Here is a 19,464-nt window from a genome sequence, read left to right on the forward strand (position 1 = left end):
ACTTAAACGAGGTACAGATGATCTAAAACATACAGTGACATTTTGTTTCCAGTATCCTGTTATTAAGATTAAAACTGCCAAACTAGAAAATCATAGAAAATGGGTTGGGAAACGGATTCAATAAGGGAAGAATAAACATTTTTATCAGTGTTTACGGCTGAGAGAAACTGTCGTTTGTGTTTAAAAATAAAAAGAGAGAGAAAGAGAATCCAGGCGCACTTCCTGTGTTACCGCCGGTGTCCTGCAGGTGGCGCCGGACTTTAACAATCGAATCTGACTGCACAGGAAGTGCAGAAGCGCTGGAGCGGCGTTTGCTAGTTAGCTGCATGTTAGCACGATTCATCTTCATGGAATTAATAACGTAAAAGCTCCGCATGCACTTTTAATAACAACGGTATTTTTTGTCGGGTGATCATTTTGTTCAAAGCAAGATGTCGGACAGAAAGCGAGCAAGAGAGAAGGAGGACAGACGACACCACAAGAGGGACAAGATACCAAAAGATGATTTGGAGAAACTGAAGAAGCACACGAAAAAAGTCAGCCAAGAAGTCCAGAAACTGAAACACATCGAGACATTGTGAGTAACTCCAGTTTCACTCTGGCTTTTCCTCTTTAATCCCGCAAACTTGTGCATGAATTATAAATGCGTCTTAATTGACACCCATTTTCAAGTTGATCAAGCTTATCCGCAATAAGCGAGGGGCAGCAACTTCATGTTGTTATTTTTTGTTTTAATGTTTTTGGCAGCATACTAACCATTTTTAATCTCTCTCTCATGCAGCTATGAGAAACCTCCACCGGGATTTATTAAGGTAACGTGTTCGCAGTAATAGACAGCTAAGAGTAAGAAGTAAATTACATGTGGCTTTTTTCAGGTAAAGACAAATCGTGAGAATTGGTGACAGTGATCGGTTTGTGTTGCAGGAGCATGAAGAAAAACCAGAGGACTGTATCCCTGCAGAACCAGGAAATGAAGAAGCCAGAAGCTTCCTGGCCCACGCTCCCACGAAAGGGCTGTGGATGCCTCTAGGGAGGGAGGTGAAGGTGATGCAGTGTGAGTATAGTGTGCCCGAGTTTGCACTGACGGGAATAAACATGCTGTTTACAGTTCTGCTCATGCAAATGCAGTCTTTAACTGAGTTTTTCACATCCCTCGGGAATCTTTTCACAGCTACAGGAGTTAGGTGTTGATATCAGAGGTGACACTCATTGCTAATTAGGCAAACAGAAGGAAATCTATCCCAGGAGGCAGCCTCTTGCCTTTAGAACAGGGGGCATAAGACACATGACAGTAGTGATTACTCAGCTGCTCACTTCAGCGTGTTTATTTTAAAATTTTATGCTTGTCTTCAGTGCTGACTCTAACATATTTTCATTATTAATCTCCTAGAGCTGTGCAGTGTTTTTGGCCTGGCAAGTTTCAGTCCTTTAGTTTATGTTTTTAATTTACAGTGCATACACTACAGGGTGTCTGCAAGTCCTATAAATGTTTGAAATGTGGTTTGCTGAGAACCTAAATGATTTCAAGTACAGCCATTCCACTCCTTATTAATATTTTTATCTGTAACAGAAATTGTAATCTTATTGATAGTATTTATTTCTCATGCTTCTTTACTTAAAATGAATTATTTGAAAAATTAAAAATCTGTTAAACAAGCTCACATGGATGCTGGGAAATGTTTTGAGTACGGTTTATTAGTGAGGTACCAGCAGCACTTATAGGTCTGGAACTGTAGGTGGGAGTAAATCTCCACTGTGAGTAGGCAGCAGTTATGATAGGTGATAAATGTTAACTGCGAGATCTTGACATTTATCACTGTGTCTATTGTTTTTATGACAAGAGTGATGGACCGAAGACTAATAATTGGTGTTGCAGAGATTATCTTCTGTCTGTTTTTCCCAAAACAATGAATGTCATTATGTTCAGTGTCCATTCATTCTTTCGTCCCACACATTTTCATGCTGCGAACAGCAAGAGCTCAGACACAAACATGCACACGCAAACAAAAAAGTGGTGTTTGTGTCTTTTTTTTTTTTTTTTTCCCCTCAATCCTTTGTGAAAAACTTGTACATTTGTCGTCCTGCTTAAAGGAACGGCGAGAAATTACTTCTTTTACGTGGTGAACAGAATTCCTGCAGACTCGCATTAAAAACACTCAAGTCGTTCACAGATGCTACGCTGCCACTTGAGCAGTTAATCGGTGTGAAACTTGGATAGAAATTGCTGATTTGTTTTCAGGGCAGAAAAAGTGATAATGAATTTGAGATGATCTGTCACTGATAATCAGGCGCCTCATCATGAGCAGCGTGTTTTTTCGTGTGCGACTCTTGAGTTGCTGTTGCGTGGGGTTGTTGCGTCCCTCGCCGACTGCTGTTCAACAAAATCCAATTTAATAAAATAATATTTCTTTCAGGATTTTTTTTTACAGTTTGTGTCTTTTAATGCAGTTTGAGTTGTCCTTGATTTGCTTTATTAGCTAGATGATGAGTGGTCTAGACTGGGCTTACATACATATCCACCAGTCAATTTATTAGGTACGCTTTGCTAATACCAGCTTGGAACCCCTTTTGACTTCAGAACTGTTTTGATTCATCATGCTGTAGGCCTGTCTACATGTACACAGGGATTTTTGCATACGTAGGTTTTTCAGTAAGTTTTGGTCAGTTTTAGATGTTCGGTCAGTTTTAGATGCCTAAACTGAGCTTTTGAAAAGCTCCTTTCAGGGTGAGGCTTTCCAGTAACTCTGCGGTTACATATGGACAACAAAAATGGGGATTTTTGTCTTGCAACATCAAAGGTGTGCGACTTTTTGACGTCAGACTGTGGCCATGTTATTGTTTGTAAGGTTTTTGATTGGCCAGTATTTCTGTACAGTTGGGGTTATAACACCACATGTTCGCTTGGAAAGCACTTGACACCACTTGAAGTTGTTTTTGGTGTTTTCATGTGGACCGAAATGTTTTTTCAGAATGAATGCGGAAAAATCCTTGTTAGTATACATGAACGTAGCCATAGATTCAACAAGGCGCTGGAAACATTCCTCAGAGAACCATGTTGACGTGGTAATGTCACAGTTGCGGCTGATCATCCTCCATGTAAATTTCACAACATCCCAAAGGTAGACTTTGGGATGTCGTGAAATTTACATGGAGTAAATGACTTGATTGGCATGTTTGAGATTATTGTCATGGGCACTGTAATTATGAAGGGATGGACATGGTCAGCAACAATAATCGGCTTGGCTGTGGCGTTTAAATGATGCTCAGTTGGTACTAAGAGGCACAGAGTGTGCATAAGAAGACATAAAACACATCATTACACCAACAACAACCTAAACTGTTGAAACAGTGCAGGGTGGATTCCTGCTTTTGTGTTGTTTGCACTAAATTCTGAACCCGACCAAGTGTTGCAGCAGAAGGACTCCTCAGACCAGGAAACATTTTTCCAATCTTCTTCTGTTCATTTTTCACCAGCGTTTGTAAACTTTACCTTGGTTGTAACAAGTGGTTATTGAGTTAGTGTTGGCTTCTTATCAGCTTCAAGCAGTCTGTCCATTCTCCTCTGACATTAACAAAGCACTTTACCAAGGACAACTGCTAATCCCTTGATATTTCCCTTTTTTTCAGACCCAACACTGGTTGTCTGGGGAAAAACCCAGTAGATCAACAATTTCTGAAATACTCAGACGAGCCCATCTGGCACCAACAATCATGCCACGTTCAAACACATTAAGAACTTCAGCTGCTTGTCTTGATCATTTCTGCATGTCTGAATGCACATGATGGCTGCCACATGATTGGTGACCAGTTGGTGCATCTGCGTAGTCATTTATGGCAACTCGCGATAACCATGACACTGAGCATATTCTATCGAACTACTGTTGAAAGCACCATGAGTTCGGGTTATTTTGGCAAACTAAAGTTCTTGAGATGAGGAAAATCAGTTTTACGTGGGACGTCTGTTTAATAGCAACTCTGCTGCCATGTACGTGAAATGTCTGATTCGTTAGACAAACAATGATTTTTGTTTCCTTTTGTAAAGGCTGGAGGTGCAAGCGCTACGGCCACAGGACAGGTGATCGGGAGTGTCCTTTCTTCATCACAGGCAACCAGAAACTGGAGCACTTCAGAGTGGTGAGTTTGTTTACTGCTGTAGAATGGTTGGCCCACCCACGGTTCCTTGCAGTAGAAAAATGCGTGAATGCAGTAGAAAAAAGTTAGTAGTCGCGTTTATGTCGTGGAGCTATGACAGAGACAGTTTGTGTCTGAGACTAAAGTTAAGTAAGGTCAGATTTAGTTTACACATGTGGGCAGCAGATCTCTGCACACAGCTCGTTCCAGTGTACTTTTAATGAAACAGTGCTCGCTGCAGGAACGCTCAGCCCCTGCAATGATTACCATAAATGCAACTGTGTCATATTTTCCTTCCTTCTATTGTCTCGATATTCCTAAAAGTGCTGACACAACACAGTTTGGAATGTATAGTTCCTGGATATAGTGTGAATTGTAGCACCTTACCTTCCTTTTGTGTGACATTGTGTACTTTATTAGGCACACGAAGACCCAATGTACGACCTGATTCGGGAAAACAAAAGGAATGAGAAGGAAACCAGGTATGTACAGTCATTTTCCTGCTGTGTGCATGTTAATTTCCCAGAGAAAGACTCATAATTTTCCACCGCTATTAAAGGACCCACTCGTGATACTCAGATCATATACTTGAAAACTCAGTTTTCCACTGTGTCCTCTCGCTGGAGTGGGACAATCTCAGATGACCTGGAAAGTCTCTCATGGTTGCTGGCTGCTTGTTCCAGTTTCTAGCAAATACTGTTTGACACCAGGATGTTTGAATTTGAGGCTAGTTCAGGAAGAAGAGCGTGCGCGATTGTGCGCGCACACATGCTTGTGTATTTTTGCATGCATATCAAAAAGGTTATTTAAAGGCCAGTGGCGCTTTGAAGTCTTACTTGCGTGTCTGTGCCACATTCATTTTGGCATCTTCTTTGAAAGGGGAGTGAAACAGTCCAACCTCTGCCAGCCTGCTTTCTAATTTCATGTAAGGTGCTGTCTATTAAATTGTGCTTGATGCGGTAGCCTTGTGTCACAATTGGGTAACGATGAAGAAGTTAGGAAATGAGAGTTTTGTTTTTTTGTTAGAATTACTTTTTGGCTTATTATTTGAGTGTATGACTTTTAATTTTATCATATATGTCGCCCAAATAGTTTTTTGGGGGGGCCACATTTTTGCGTTGAATATGATGACGTTTTTCTCTCAGAGCACCGCTTCAGTTCAAGAAATAGGGGACAAAATCTGAAGCCGCCATCCTGTTCAGAAATTCACTCCAGAGTTTGGCTGAGCCTGACGTGAAGCAGTAACAGTCTTACTAAGCTAAAGAGGGGTGGTATTTTCAGAGTTACAGTCCATTTAGGACAAATTTCCCTGGAAAGAAGTGCCGTACCACGCTGCAGCAGAAGGATTCTACTGGAGCCGTGTAAGTTTTGTTGTCACCTTGCTGCTCACGTGTTACAGCGTGACTCAGAAATGCAGTATGAACACTAATATTTATGCCAGACATTGAATAGCGTACTCTGACACGTGCTTCGATAACAAAATCTAATCGTGCTGCAGCTTCTTTAGCACAAATATCCTGCTTAGCTTCATGTTATTTATTAAATTTACTCTGGTGATAATTCACACATGCCATTTGTCTTTTTTTGCACTTGAATTGTCAGCTGCTGTACGCACAACTGATCGTAGCACAGCAGTGTCCTTCAGCCTTATCCTCGCAGTGTGTCTCAAGCTGATGCAATTGTTTTCTAAGAAATGGGCTTTTGCAGACATAGTGTTGATGCCCAGTTGAAGCAATTTCTCAGTGGAAATCTGTGGACAACGTTTGCTAGCTCTTTCTTCCTCCAATAACATCGTCAGTACACACAAACTCTACTCTGTATCTGGTACAAGGCAGCAAGAAATTGAGTCTGTTTGAGGACAAGACAAACCGCTGCACTTTATTAGGTACACCTGTCCATCCTGCTGTGTATCAGGCTGCTGGTGGAGATGTAATGGTGTGGGGGAATATTTTCTTTGGGTCCCTGAGTACCAGATGAGCGTCATTGAAATCCAGTTTGCCTGAGTATTGTTGGCATTTCCATCTCTTTATGACCACAGTGTACCCATCATCTAATGTTTTGTAACCCAAAGTCACAAAATATTAAAGATACACTGTTAAATCTGTAAAGTACAAATTCTGTTCCAAATTATAGCCAGGATGTGCAGGAAGTCTTTGGTGTTACTGGACAAGTAGCCCAAAATCACCTTTTAAAATCTTGCAGTGGAGCTTGTTTTAGAAGGACCTTACCTCCTGCACCAGCACCACCATCACCACCTGGATGGTTCAGGCTTTAGAAGACCGACTCTGTGACAGGAGTCTTTGGCCTTGTTCGGTGTGATTGGCTTAGAGGAGAGAGGGGAGAGCTGCATGGTCTCGTTTAAATCCTGTTTGTTTTTGTTTTTGTTTTTTCCTAGCTTTCTGTGTACTGCAGGTTTTAGTGTGAGCACAATCAAGTAAAGGAATTATAACTAAAAAGCTGTTTTAGCACCTCAGTTTAAAGGTCATGTAGACTAAAACATGGCTGTTTTGGCTTCTTTCTGATGATTATTTTTTGAACATTTTAGACTGTTTAGACAAAGACATTGTAATTTTTCTGAAGATTATTCTAATTCTTCTCATCCACTCTGCTTTAGAGTCCTTTAGAGCTTGTGTATTTTTTCTAAGGGTGTCCTGCATCACTGAAGGGCCCTCCAATACACTTTTTTTTCTTTGAGTCCTGCCCTTCAGTCTGTGTTGTCTGATTGGCTGCCTAGCCCAGTTTAAGAAAGCAGCTAGAGACACCAGTAGTCTCAGTTCTGTGAGTCTGAGCCTTCATTTGTGATGCACTTGTCTTCTCAGTGTGTTTCATGTAAAAGAGAATACATCGAAGCATGCAGGTGCTAAAGATATAATAATATGTAAGTCTTTTTGAATGTTTCCATAGTAGTCTAAGATTTGTTGTGTTCTTATTAAACTAAACCCCAAATCATACGTGTGTGCAGAATATTTTCTTACAAAACTGAGCACTCCAACAAAAGTGAACATTTAAATTAAAATGAGTTTTACTTGTTTGGTAAAGATAAAGATATCTGTGAGACTTCCCAAAAAACTTAGAAGAAACCATTTAAAAATGCCTGAAACAAAATTGACGATGAAGTCATTATTGTCTCCTCCATTTTGGATTTAAGCAATAATGGACACCTTTTAAAAAAAGATTAATTGAAAACTAAATATGTGCCCAAGACCTGAAGTTTTAATTGTTACTTGGACAGGGTTGCTAACATTACTAGAAATACGCAACCACAAGCGGGCACGTGGCTCACTCTGCCTTCTGGAAATGCTGGTACTGGGACAAAGACAGTGTGCTGCTCAGTGACATTTGAGATGCTTGCCAACCTGGGCATCAGTATGCCTCGGCTGTACTTTCCTCCCTGCACTTGACTTAAATACCACATCCTCTTCTCTCCTGCCTTCCCTCCTTGTCTGTAGGATCCAGCAGCTGCAGCAACTGCTCCAGGACACCACTTCCTCTTCCGCCTCTGACTCAGACAGCTCCTCCTCTTCTTCATCCTCCTCCTCTGATCACCATCCCAGAAAGAAGAGGAAAAAGAAGAAGGACAAAAAGAAGAAAGACAAAAAGAAGAGCAAGAGGAAGCGAAAGCACAAGTCCAAAACTAATGACTCCTCCGATTCAGACTGAGGGCATGCTGATACGCGAACTTGAGTATTACGTGTTTTGCACATAAAAAAGGAAAGAGACTGAAATGCAGCACAGCGAGACCTGCACCCTGAAGACGCCCCCATAAGCTTTTCCCCCTCAGGTTAAAAGCTGTTTATGCACCAAGCATGATGACTTCTCCCTCACATTTCTTTCCCCCCCAGGGCGACAACTCGCCTTTACGTCCTCTCTGTCGGCTCACACAGCACAGAGTCCGATGGAACAGCAGCTTAAGTATGAATGTGTGCCTTGGTACATATGTTTGTCAAAAAGGATTTGCTGCATGGGCAGTGACTCTTCAGCGAGTATGGAATGAGCCTTCTGGTTTAAGAGAATGTTCTTACATCGATTCTGGTAAGGTCATATTCAGAGATTGTATTTTTCTCTGGCATTGCATTCTTATTAAAAACTTTGATTGTAGAGTGCATTAAATGAAAATGGGTGGAAAAAATGTAAACGTTGGGGTGCTGTTAGAATGTTTTTCCACACGAGCCAAAATGTTTGAATGCTTGTGACTGTACATAAACATTTGGAAAGATTTGAGGTTGGAATATGCTTATGTGCTCTGAGGAAGCCACAGAAATGTGGAAAGAATCTTTTGAGATCTCTGTATAGCCGTATACAGAGACATGCACTGCAGTACTAAAGTTTTCAAGGCATCTTTAAGTATAACCATCAGGCTTTGCAATGCTCTAGATCGGGTTTCAAATGTGAGGCCCATGGGCCAGAATCGGCCTGGCAAGAACTCCCATCCGGCCCACTGGATGGCTTTGGAAAATGTAAAGGAGGGCTTAAATTTCACTGTATTTTAATACATTTTACTGCATTTCCTACTGCTAAAATCCTTCCTCATGAGCATTCATACAACACCAAAGTAATTATGTCAAAAATAAACAACTAAATGACAGAAAAGTTCCCATTTTTTCACCAATTCCAATAGAAATTCCCTTTTTTTTCTTTTTTTTTTAAAATTTATATATTACAATGAGTCCACAGTAAGATGAATAAAACCATAACAGAAAACTTTCTGTGAATTAAAAACTGATTATGAAACAATGAAGTATCAGAACTTTTTCTCTAGTCTTAGACATTTATTTTTTACAATTCCGAGTCCAAAGAATCGTGATGACAGATCTCCATCCAGCCCTTCGCTTATCCTTTTCAGGGTCGCGGGGGGCGCTGGAGCCTATCCCAGCTGTCATAGGGCGAGAGGCGGGGTACACCCTGGACAGGTCGCCAGTCTGTCGCAGGGCCAACACACAGGGACAGACACTCACATTCACACCTAGTGGCAATTTGGATTATCCAATTAACCTATCCCCACAAGTTGCATGTCTTTGAACGGTGGGAGGAAGCCGGAATACCTGGAGGGAACCCACGCAAGCACGGGGAGAACATGTAAACTCCACACAGAAAGACCCCGGCCTGATGGTGGAATTAAACTCAGGACCTTGATGACAGATCTTTCATTTGAAATTGTACTTCCCTTTTCTTCTATTAAGATATCTGAGGGATTAAATGTGTAGTCCAACTTCTTTACACTGACAAAAAGGGGAGATTCCCTCTGCCCCTGCTCTGTGGACAGGGTTGTTGTTGTTGTTGTTTGGGTTTTTTTGTTTTGTTTTTTGATGATTTCTGTGAGAGGGGATGTCTTTAATATGACCCTGTCGGAGACCACAGCTGTAGCTGAGTGCAGAATCTCCACCCACCTACTGTTCAAACTACCTGAAAGACATCAAATCAAAAGCCTTAAACGAAGCAAGGAGGAGAGAGGAAAAGGCTCATTTCAGGCAGCGAATGAACTGAGAGTTTGCACCAAGTATGGTGTAAATAATGAATGTTTTTAAACTTCAATGCAAAGAAAATCTGGTGGTGTCTATGCATAAAAATGTGCAACAGGAAATGAGCATAATAGGTTCTCTAGAAACATTCCAGCTCTATAGTGACAAAGTCTGTGAGAAAGGGATCATTTCAGGGAATTCACAAAGTTATTGTCATGTGTCATGGGCGCTGTCGCCGGGCGTCACTCCTTCCCGAAACCGGATGAGTGTTTCCAGGTGGGCGATTCAGGGATGTGATTGTTCCGACACTGTCTGGCCTTCATGTGAGATAATAGTTTTTGACTCTATAGCTCATGTTGCCTTTGACTTGATGTTTTTTTGTTTTGTTTTGTTTTTTTAGAAACTTCACAGAGAGGCTGTCCATTAAAAATTACACAGCACAGTAATGGGGTGACCTTTATAGCCAAGCAACATTTTTCTTTTGATCTTGTCCTGCTAGCGGTCTGACGATACTTAAACTGAATAGTTTTAGTACACACTGGACAGGAATCCCTGCTCTCTGTACTCAGCTACCATCAAGAAGTCTTCAAATTGACTTCTCTAGGAGCAGATTTGCATGCAGACCAACAGTAGCTACTTAAAACAAGCATTACTCTTTAAGCTGCAGTTGAGGAAGTCTGCTGCTTCTCTTCTTCTAAACTACACACATTCCCTCTTCCTAATGACCCTGACAGAGACAATTACAGTAGACCTACAGGGAATAAGCAGGCAAGATTTCCATTTAGATTTGAGACTTAGGCTTTCTGAATAGCTCGTACACAGGGGACTGTATGTGTTTGTGAGAAATTACAGCTCCATCAAAGAGTAACAGATAATGCAGCCATGAGAGCGTTTTAGTTGCTTATTGAGAGCATAGATCCAAGTTTTCTCTCGTCATACTTGACTCTTCTCACTTGCTTTCTGTGGCAAATTTCTTTTTTTCTAGACGCTTGGACCAATAAACGAGGATAAATCAGCTTCCCTGAAACATTTTGTTCCGTGTTGACTTCTCTCTCTCTCTCTCTCCCTGTCTCTCGCTTCGTCTTTGAGTAGCACAATGAATCTCCCAGATGAGGTGCAGTCACAGAAAGCAGCTCTGAGGGAGGTTATGCCACGTAGAGAGAATTTGGTCAGTGGAGAGGCTTTTTATTAAAGCGCTCCGTCTTTTTGGACAGGGTGCAGGTCAGACAGGCTGCCAGACCCGAATCTCTGTGCTGATTGTGTTTTAGCCTCAACATGCAGTCCAGATTGGGAGCATTGGAACAGTTGCATGTTTCATTCTTCAAACTCGGCGTCTCTCTGCAACATTCACTTTCAGATCAAATAAAAAATACACTAAAGGGCCAAGTTTCATCTTTAAGTTCACATCAGTTTGTTAGGATAGTGTTTTCATTCATGCCTACGCTCACTGGCCTCTTCATTGGGTACAACTGCTCGTTAGCGCAAACCAGCCAATCACATGGCAGCAACTCAGTGCATTTAGATGTGGTCATGGCAACCTGGTGAAGTTCAAACTGAGCATCAGAATGGGGAAGAAAGGTGATTTAAGTGACTTTGAATATAGCGTGGTGCTCGGTGCTAGACAGGCTGGTCTGCTGGGGTTTTCCCACATAACCGTCTCTGAGGTTTACAGGGAACAGGCCAAAAAAAGGAAGTATCCAGTGAGCGGCAGTTCTCTGCTTGGAAATATCTTGTTGTTGCCAGAGGGCACGGAGAAATGACCAGAGTGCTTTGAGCTGATAGGAGGGTAACAGTAGCTACAACCAAGTTATGCAGAAGAGCACCTCTGAAGACACTATATGTGAAACCTTTAAAATGATGGGCTACAACAGCAGAAGAACGTGCTGGGTGCCACTCATGTCAGCAAAGAGGAAACTGAAAATACAACTCACACGGGCTCCCCAAAAGTTGACAGTAGAAAACTGGTGAGACGTTACCTGATCTGCTGAGTCTCGATTTCTGCTGTGAAAAACAGGGTCAGAATTTGTTAAACAACACGAAACCATAGATCCATCCTGCCTTGTATCAGCTGTTCAGGCAGGTAGTGGTGGTATAATGGTTCTAGGGATCATTTTGTAGCTCATTTTGAGCCCTTTAGTACCAACTGAGCATCATTTGAGCACCGCAGCCTGCCTGAATATTGCTGCCGGCCATCTCTATCCCTTCATAACCCCAGTGTACTCATCTCTTAATGGCTGCTTCCAGCAGGATAACGCTTCTTGTATCAAAACTCAAATCATCTCAAACTGGTTTCTTGAACATGACAATAAATTTACTCTACCTTTGGGATGCGTAACAGGCAATTGACCAAATGGATGTGCAGCTGACAAATCTGCAGCTTTGTGATGCTGTCATCCATCGGCACCTTGTAGAATTAAAGCACTCCTAAAGGGAAAAGGGAGTTCAACCTGGTAAGAGTATAAGACCTTAGGTTAGCTGTGTGTGGATTCAACTTGTAATTTGAAGTTAATAATGTATTTCCAGACATTAAAGGTTGTTATTTCCCCCAAAATAGGCAGCTGGGTTAATTTAGAAACAACAAAGGGCAGGGATAGCTCAGTAGGTAGAGTGGTGGCCCCATGATCGGAAGGTTGGGGGTTTGAATCCGCTGAACGGCCACCCTGAGGTACCCATGAGGAAGGGACCGTCCCTACACACTGGGCGTCCAATGGCTGCCCACTGCTTCACTGAGTGAATGGGTTAAATGCAGAGAGGAATTTCCCCACGGGGATCAATAAAGTACACATTATTATTATTAAATGGCAGGTGAACACATGAAAATAATAAAATGTTATACAGCGGAATAAAAGTTATCTGGATGAGTGGATTTGTGTGTTTAAGAAAACCCTGTTTTATATCTGCAATGTGTCACGAGTCCTTGTCAACGATCAAGCAAAGACCTCGAAGCCTCGGAGGACTCACAATTACAAAAAAAGCCCTGCATCATTTTGAATCCAATTTCTGTGGGATGCTGAAAGAAAACATGAATCTGTCAAAAACAAATCATGTATAGAGCAAACTGAAGAGAACAAGGAACGACTCACTAGCCGAAACACTCATTCATCATCAGACTCGGTGGTGCTTCTGTTTGAGCATGTATGGCTTGCCAAAGGAACTGGCACGCTGCCATCTATTGTTATTGTTGGTCTATTGCTGGATGTAACAGGGTGGTCTATATGAGCATTCTGTGTGCTCTAATTAAGCAAAATGCACTGAAACCCAGTGGACAACGCTTCATTAAAAAGAATGGAAACAAACAACAAACAATGATCCTAAATCCTGGCCCGTTTAATCACTTGATCTCAGCTTGAACGAAGACAAGTCTAAAGGTAAGAGCATCGTGTTTAGGCAGGTAAAATCTGATTTTGACGTTCTCTGCTGAACACCAGTCTTCTGTTAACGATCAAATCAAATCTGAAGCAAAGATATGCAGCCCTTCAGATACTTATGGTCTGGATTTGCTTTCCAAAATATGGGAGGAAAAAAAGAAAGTAGACAATTAAACCTTTATGAGCAGATCTGCTGCACTTAACTCATGAATAATAACCATGTTTGCCAAAAGGGAAAATTAAGCAGCACCAAGGCTTCCCTCTGTTTTGATAGTGTTATCTGATATGACATTAAAGTTTCACACCAGACGTGCAGATGAATGGAAGTTGGCCCGCTGTTTGTGAAACAGGATGTGTCCAAATCAGAGCGAGTTACACAAGTGACAACTGACATCTATAAAAAGAAATCAGTCCAGTGCTTACCTTCTGAGTGCAACGCCAGAAATGAGAGTGACTCTGCAGTTTTACCGGCTTGCACTGTGAGTTTCCACTTGATTGAACGCATCATGTGATGCTTTTTTAGAAGTGTGGGCTGTCTTAAAGCAATATGGCAAAATAGAAATAGAAGATGAAAATATGACCTCATCTCTGAGCCCTTCGATTTGCTCTTGAGCCCTCTCGAGTTAGAGTCGGGGATCCAAAGGTCACAGTGACCAAATGACGCAAATAACACAGAGGGATAAAAGAATGCTTTTGTTTGCTTCCCCAAAAGAAAAGCAGCAGTAAGTGCTGTTTAGAATATATTACATACCATATTACATATCACGCAGCATTCATAGGTCAAACAAAGATTTATTATCTGAGTCAAATCTGTATGCTTGCACAGAAAAACAAAATGTGTTGACGCATCTTGAAAAACCCATAAAAATATCTGTTTTCTTCCTCTTACATTTTTGGGTCAGGTGTGCCTGTCCTCGCAGCCTATTTATGGAGTCAGATTGGGTGTGAAGTCGAGGACGAGGGCTGCCATTTAAACGGGCCGAGCTTTGCATCCTGTGTTTTTGCAGAGAGAAAAATAAACAGAATGAGGGACTAAGAGATTTCTGCTGGGTGTGTCGCTCCAGATTGTTTGCCAGGACGAACAGGGCTCCTGTATTAATCCTCCTGCTGCTGCTCCCGCTGAGTGGAGACGAGGACGAGCTGCAGAGCTGCCTGCCACACACACTCTTTTTCTCTTTCAGCCACAAATGCCACTCATTCTGGTACCAAGCACAGCAGGTAATTAACGATCAAAATTAAAGGGACACCGTGGCTCGGAGATGCTGCAGTCTTTACAGAGTGCCTGCAACATTATACCCTCAGACATAAAGTAACACTAGAAGGTCATAATCCCACCCTCCAAACAGGAGGACATTCAATAACCATGAATTATTGAAAGCTCTGTTCCCGTTTGCCTTTCCTTTCCCGAGAGACTGAAGGCCGATCTGCTATTGTTTCATCAGTTACTGTGAAACAAAAAGACGTCTCCTTCAGATTTGAGTTGTTTGTCAGGTATAATCTGTTCAATCGTTGCTGTAGCAGGCCCACCATTTGTCATGTTGGTGTAGGCTCACTCGGGGAGGCAGAAGTCCTTTCTAATATTTCATTTTTTCCTAAATTATTCTCAGCCGAAAAATAAGCGCGTATTTATTTTCAGCCTTGTAAATTCTCTGTGCAAAGTCATTAATGATGAACTGCAAAGTACATTTAGCCCTCTTTAGGAGACAGTCCCTTCTTTATCAAGAATGATGTGTTTTTTTAAGGATCGTAGTTACTAAAAGACATCAGGGAAAATCAGCGAGAGCATGAAGTAACATTTAAGTATATGATGCAACACAGACTATTGTCTTCTGCTCTTGTCTTCTCTAATCAGTGTTTTCTTCCAGCCTGTTTTTTTTTTTACTCTTTTTAATAACTGCCAGATAGCCTACACATGATTTTACACGTGAGCCATATTGGGTTTTAATGTCAGTTTTTGATTGCCCTGCTTGTAGGAATATAAACAAACAGTAACAAACATAAATTAGAGAAGAAAATACATCAAATACACACAATTTGTTGTCATTTTCTCGGAAAGTGTGCTTGACTGTGCAAGAATGTTATAACCGATGAACGAAAATCAAACTGGGATGGTCATCTTCTTGCTTATCTGGCAATTAATCTAATCCAACACTGATATCAAATGCTTTTGGGATGATAAATCGATCTTTATAGCACATTTATTGAAGGACTCATAAGAAAAGATGCTTCCTGTTTCCTCAGCTTCCACATTTCTGTGATATTCCTGTTAGGTGATTTTGCTCTTGCATCCTTATCCAACACACTACACCTACACACACCCATACACACCACTGTCACCACACACTCCCTCACTACATGTTTAGGTAAATAAATTGACAGGGGGGGTGAGGAGAGGATTACTTTTACAGAGTGAAGGTTTCCACTCAGAAATACTCTGTAAAACAAGAAGAAAGTTTTCATTTCCCTTTCTGTATGTTGGCACTGGACTTAAAACTGTTATTTACCAAACCGAGCTGAGCTTTGGGGCTAAAATAGTGAAATGACGATTTTCCATCCTGTAAAAAAATAAATAATTACTAAAAAGTCCCCTTCCTCCTGTTAACCAGTGACTGCTTGAGTTCTGCTGCTGTCGTGCATTCGTGCATCCTCTGTTTGGCAACACAAGCCAGCCAGCAGACGGCAGAAGAAAAGAGGAAGTGGAAACATCAGCACTATCTCTACGGCAGAGGAGGGAGAGAGAGAGGGAGAGAGAGAGAGGGAGAGGAAACACCAGTGAGTGACACGCTCTCACACACACGGACACACACACACTCTCTCTCTCACTCACAACACACAACTCCGGACCTTTTAGTGGAAGAAGCGTCCTCGCGTCGTCAGGTTGGTGAAAGCCTCGTTTCCTTCTTCCTGCAGAAATGTTGTTGTTGCTGAAATTCCGTCTCACTTCCTTCGCGTTGTGGCGCTAAATGTTCCTGGGGGGTGGCTCGCAGTGTTTTTGTGTGCTCGCTGCGCTCTCGCCACGGCGTGCCCGAGTGTCTGTGCGTTACACCGGAGCGAGGCAGCGAGTGTGCCTGCGCTCACGGCTCTCTCCTCCTGCCTGTCGCTACTTTGTTTTCGGTGGCCTCACAGCGGCTCCGGGCGCTGTTATTTTATTGACATGCTCTTTCTGATTTTCTTTTTTCTTTTTTTTAAGCATCACTGCTCTCTCTCTCTAACATGCACGTTGAACTGCGATGCATAAATGAAAGTGCCAGTAAATCCAGGCTTTGTCCTCGGTTTAGTTTCTTGTTTTCCCCTTTTTTGAAACAAGTGCACAGCAATGCTGCAAGTTGCGTGTTTGCTGCAGATATACAGCCAAGAAGCAGCAGAGGTCTCTGCTTTTCCCGGCTTGTGTGATGGAAGTGCATGCTGCTGATGGCTAAATGCAACAACAAAAAAAAGAAGAAGAAGAAAAAGCTGTACGTTTTCTCCCCCCCTAATTAAAGAGCTGCTTTAATTGTGCGCCGTGTGTAACTCCAACCCTGCACGCTGGCCACACCGCGGGCCTGTGATTAGGCAAGAGGAGGGAGAGAAGAAGCCGGACAGCCTCTGATTCATGCAGAAGCTCTCTGCTATCCTCAAAACGGATCAGAACCTGCGATACCAACATGAGCTTCACTCACACCCTTTAAAGCGGTCTTCTTCACTTCTCTCTTTTCACTTCCGGTGGGTTTTCACCTGACCTCCCCCCTCAAATCAATGCGTTTTATTGAGTGCTGTTTCCCAAACTTCTGATTAGTCTTGTCCCTCAAAAAAAAAAAAAAAAAAAAAATGAAGAAGAAGAAGAATCTCCTCCCCTTGCACTGGCTGGATATCCAATCTCTTTGGGTAGAAAGACAGTAGTTAATCAGTTTTTCATCATTGCTGATTTAATAACCTTCTGCTTTGTTTTCCTGCCTTACTCCTGTGGCAAGAAACAAGACGTTAGACCACATTAGACCTCTGTTTGCAAAGATTTGGCCCTAAGTAGCTCCCCTTCTTCTTCATTACCGCAGAAAGTATGTTAATATTGTAGATAAACAACACGGGGGCTGGGTGCATCATTCCCAAGCATTACGTCTCCAAATTGCTCTTACGAGGAAAGACTGTGGAGTAGATCAGCTAATGTGAGATGTATATCAATTTTGATTTCATTAAAATATGATATCAAATGTTCTTCCAGCGTAGCCGGCGGATATCTGGACGTATTGGGCCCAAAGCTTCCTGTTGTGTGCGGCGGTCATAATCTAATAACGGATCCAAATGCATTACTCAAAGTAATTAAAAGCCTAAATGCCAATCAAAGGAGAGCTGATGATTTTGTGACTTTGATTCTTCCGGTGCATGTATTTATTGTTTAGTTCTCCCTACAGATTGTTTACTGTTTGCAGTCAAACCCAAAAAAAGAAAAAGCTTCTGGCACTGAAATCTTGTCTCTTGTCTGCAGATTCTATAAATGCATAAGCAGATATGTGTGGATTGGAGTGATTATTATCTCAACGCCTCATGCTGTGATTGAGAGTACACGACGAATAGGTAGAAATCAGTGAAAAACAGACTCAGAATCCATAGGCTAAAGGGGTGTAATGGGTGTTAAATCTGAAAAAACCCCTGTAACAGGATCGCTGTGACTTGATTCCAATGTGCAGCAACAAATCCATCGCACTGTTTTCCCCGCAGTGAAACGAGAAACAGCTCCATAATGCTTCCCTGACAATTGCTTTAAACTTGTGAGATAAGATGAGGTGGATGGAATCCATGCTGAAGATGAGAAAATCTACCAATTTGATGCCACGAATCCCACTTTTGTAACCACCTCACTTCAATCTGTAGCTGTTCTAAAAAGACCTCAACAGCACACAGCTCAGCGTGTCTCGGCGCTGTCCTCGTCGCATCAGTCATCGTGCAGCCCTGGGTCTGCGCTGTTGTCTGCGTTCGGACCCTCTGCTCCTCTGGGCAACTTCTGGCAGAGTGAGAGCTCGTTTATACGCCCCGTTAGCCGCCAAAGACGTCCCTGTTGTGATGGAACCGCAAGCATGTTGGCATCATCGTGTCATGGTGAGATTGTAGCCTAGAAGCAAAAGCACTGGGACACACGCAGTCGTTACACTGGAGATGCAGAACTTGACCAGAAGGGATTCAGTGGAGTCGTTTTTCCAGTATTAATGTCCATAAGAATATTATTGTATGCATTTTTTGCACTTTTGTCCTATATGTGCACCCCGTGACTTCTTACGACTGTGAGTTAGAGATTTTCAGCAGAGGTCTGGCACAGCTTTACCACTCAAAGAAGGCCATTCATGAGCCATACTGGGGAACAGAGCGCTACCTGTAGCCCCATCACCCTGGCTGTGAGGTTAGTCCAGCAGCGTCATATTTTAGGTTTACGTTCACACAAGGGACTCGTGTGCTTAAGTTTTTATCAGCTGCAGCAAACCTTCATTTCTTGTTAGCTCCCCTCGCCGAGTAAATATTTCTTTAGCTCTGCAGGGTTTTAAAAATCAGCAGCAGAAATGGAGTGTTGCAACACAAGAGCAAAACAAAGTTGGATGATGAAATGCGGCAGCAGTGACTCACCAAACAAACTGATGGAATTAAAATTGAGTACTTGGGCCTTTTTTTTTTTTTAATCCCGAAATATAATCCAGGAAATCAGATTAGTACACAGAGGCTGAGATGGAGAGGCATTTGGGGAGAGGATGGGTGCCTGCCCTCGCCTCTTTGACTCGCATCACATGTGAGATCCTTCTCTGTACCCATTTGACGCTCCCTACTGTTTGGCATCTTCTCACCACCTCCTCAAGTGCAACCCTGTTAATTTCCTACTCCTCACGTCTGACAACCCCCCCCCCCCCCCCCCTCGCCTTTTTCTTATTAGCTTGCTCCCTCGCTTATGCTTCCTTTCTCACACATGCAATCCGTCTCTTGCAGTTTCCTCTCAGCTGCGCACTCTCACGTTGCACCCCCCCCCCATTTACTTTTTCACTCTCTGTTGTTGCTCCCCAAGGGAAGCCGAGGTATGTAAATTGTTTTCTCCCTGATGTATCCCGAGCTTACTGCTTGTTCATCTTAAGCTGCAAACACGTAAATGCAAGTTGTTCCTAAAACAACGCTTTTAAAACTGAAGCGATCTTTATCCCAAGAGTGCTTTTAGCACCTGTTCAAAAGCAATCTCGGTCTATTACAGTGAGCTGCCATTCAGGTACAGTGAACTCGTGAAAATGCAGGACACAAACTGACTATTAAGACCCCATCGGTCTCTGTCATTCTGTCCAAATACTCTCTGCTTCTGTGTGACGCCAGTAAAACTCTATCCTGGAGTTCTCAAACTGAAACAAAGGAAGTAGCATTTCCAAAAGTCTCAGTTTTGGGAGTTCTGAAATGCAGGATTGCGTAAACACAGTAAAAGTCATGTGTTTTAGAGCAAAAACATATTAGCGTGGTTGTGAAATATGAACTGAGCTTAAAAAAGCTTCACAACTTTCTATGCC

General features: G+C 42.3%; 2 protein-coding genes across 3 annotated transcripts in view; both read left to right on the forward strand.

The window, feature by feature from the left end:
* The first annotated feature begins 273 nt into the window (after positions 1 to 273).
* Positions 274 to 8,721, forward strand: rp9 (RP9 pre-mRNA splicing factor). The gene is made up of 6 exons (XM_080863082.1): positions 274 to 577; positions 782 to 812; positions 925 to 1,054; positions 4,043 to 4,134; positions 4,552 to 4,613; positions 7,581 to 8,721. The coding sequence occupies exons 1-6, from the start codon at positions 432 to 434 to the stop codon at positions 7,789 to 7,791; spliced, it is 672 nt and encodes a 223-aa protein (XP_080719208.1). The 5' UTR covers positions 274 to 431; the 3' UTR covers positions 7,792 to 8,721.
* Positions 8,722 to 15,678: 6,957 nt separating this feature from the next.
* Positions 15,679 to 19,464, forward strand: part of elmo1 (engulfment and cell motility 1 (ced-12 homolog, C. elegans)) — a 110,462-nt gene continuing 106,676 nt past the window's right edge. For both annotated transcript variants that reach the window (XM_080862626.1, XM_080862628.1), the window contains exon 1: positions 15,679 to 15,835. The gene's annotated coding sequence lies outside the window, so the exon portion shown is untranslated. The remainder of the gene's footprint in view (positions 15,836 to 19,464) is intronic.

The sequence above is a fragment of the Rhamphochromis sp. 'chilingali' genome, assembly GCF_963969265.1.
Source record: "Rhamphochromis sp. 'chilingali' genome assembly, chromosome: 17".
Taxonomy (NCBI): Eukaryota; Metazoa; Chordata; class Actinopteri; order Cichliformes; family Cichlidae; genus Rhamphochromis; species Rhamphochromis sp. 'chilingali'.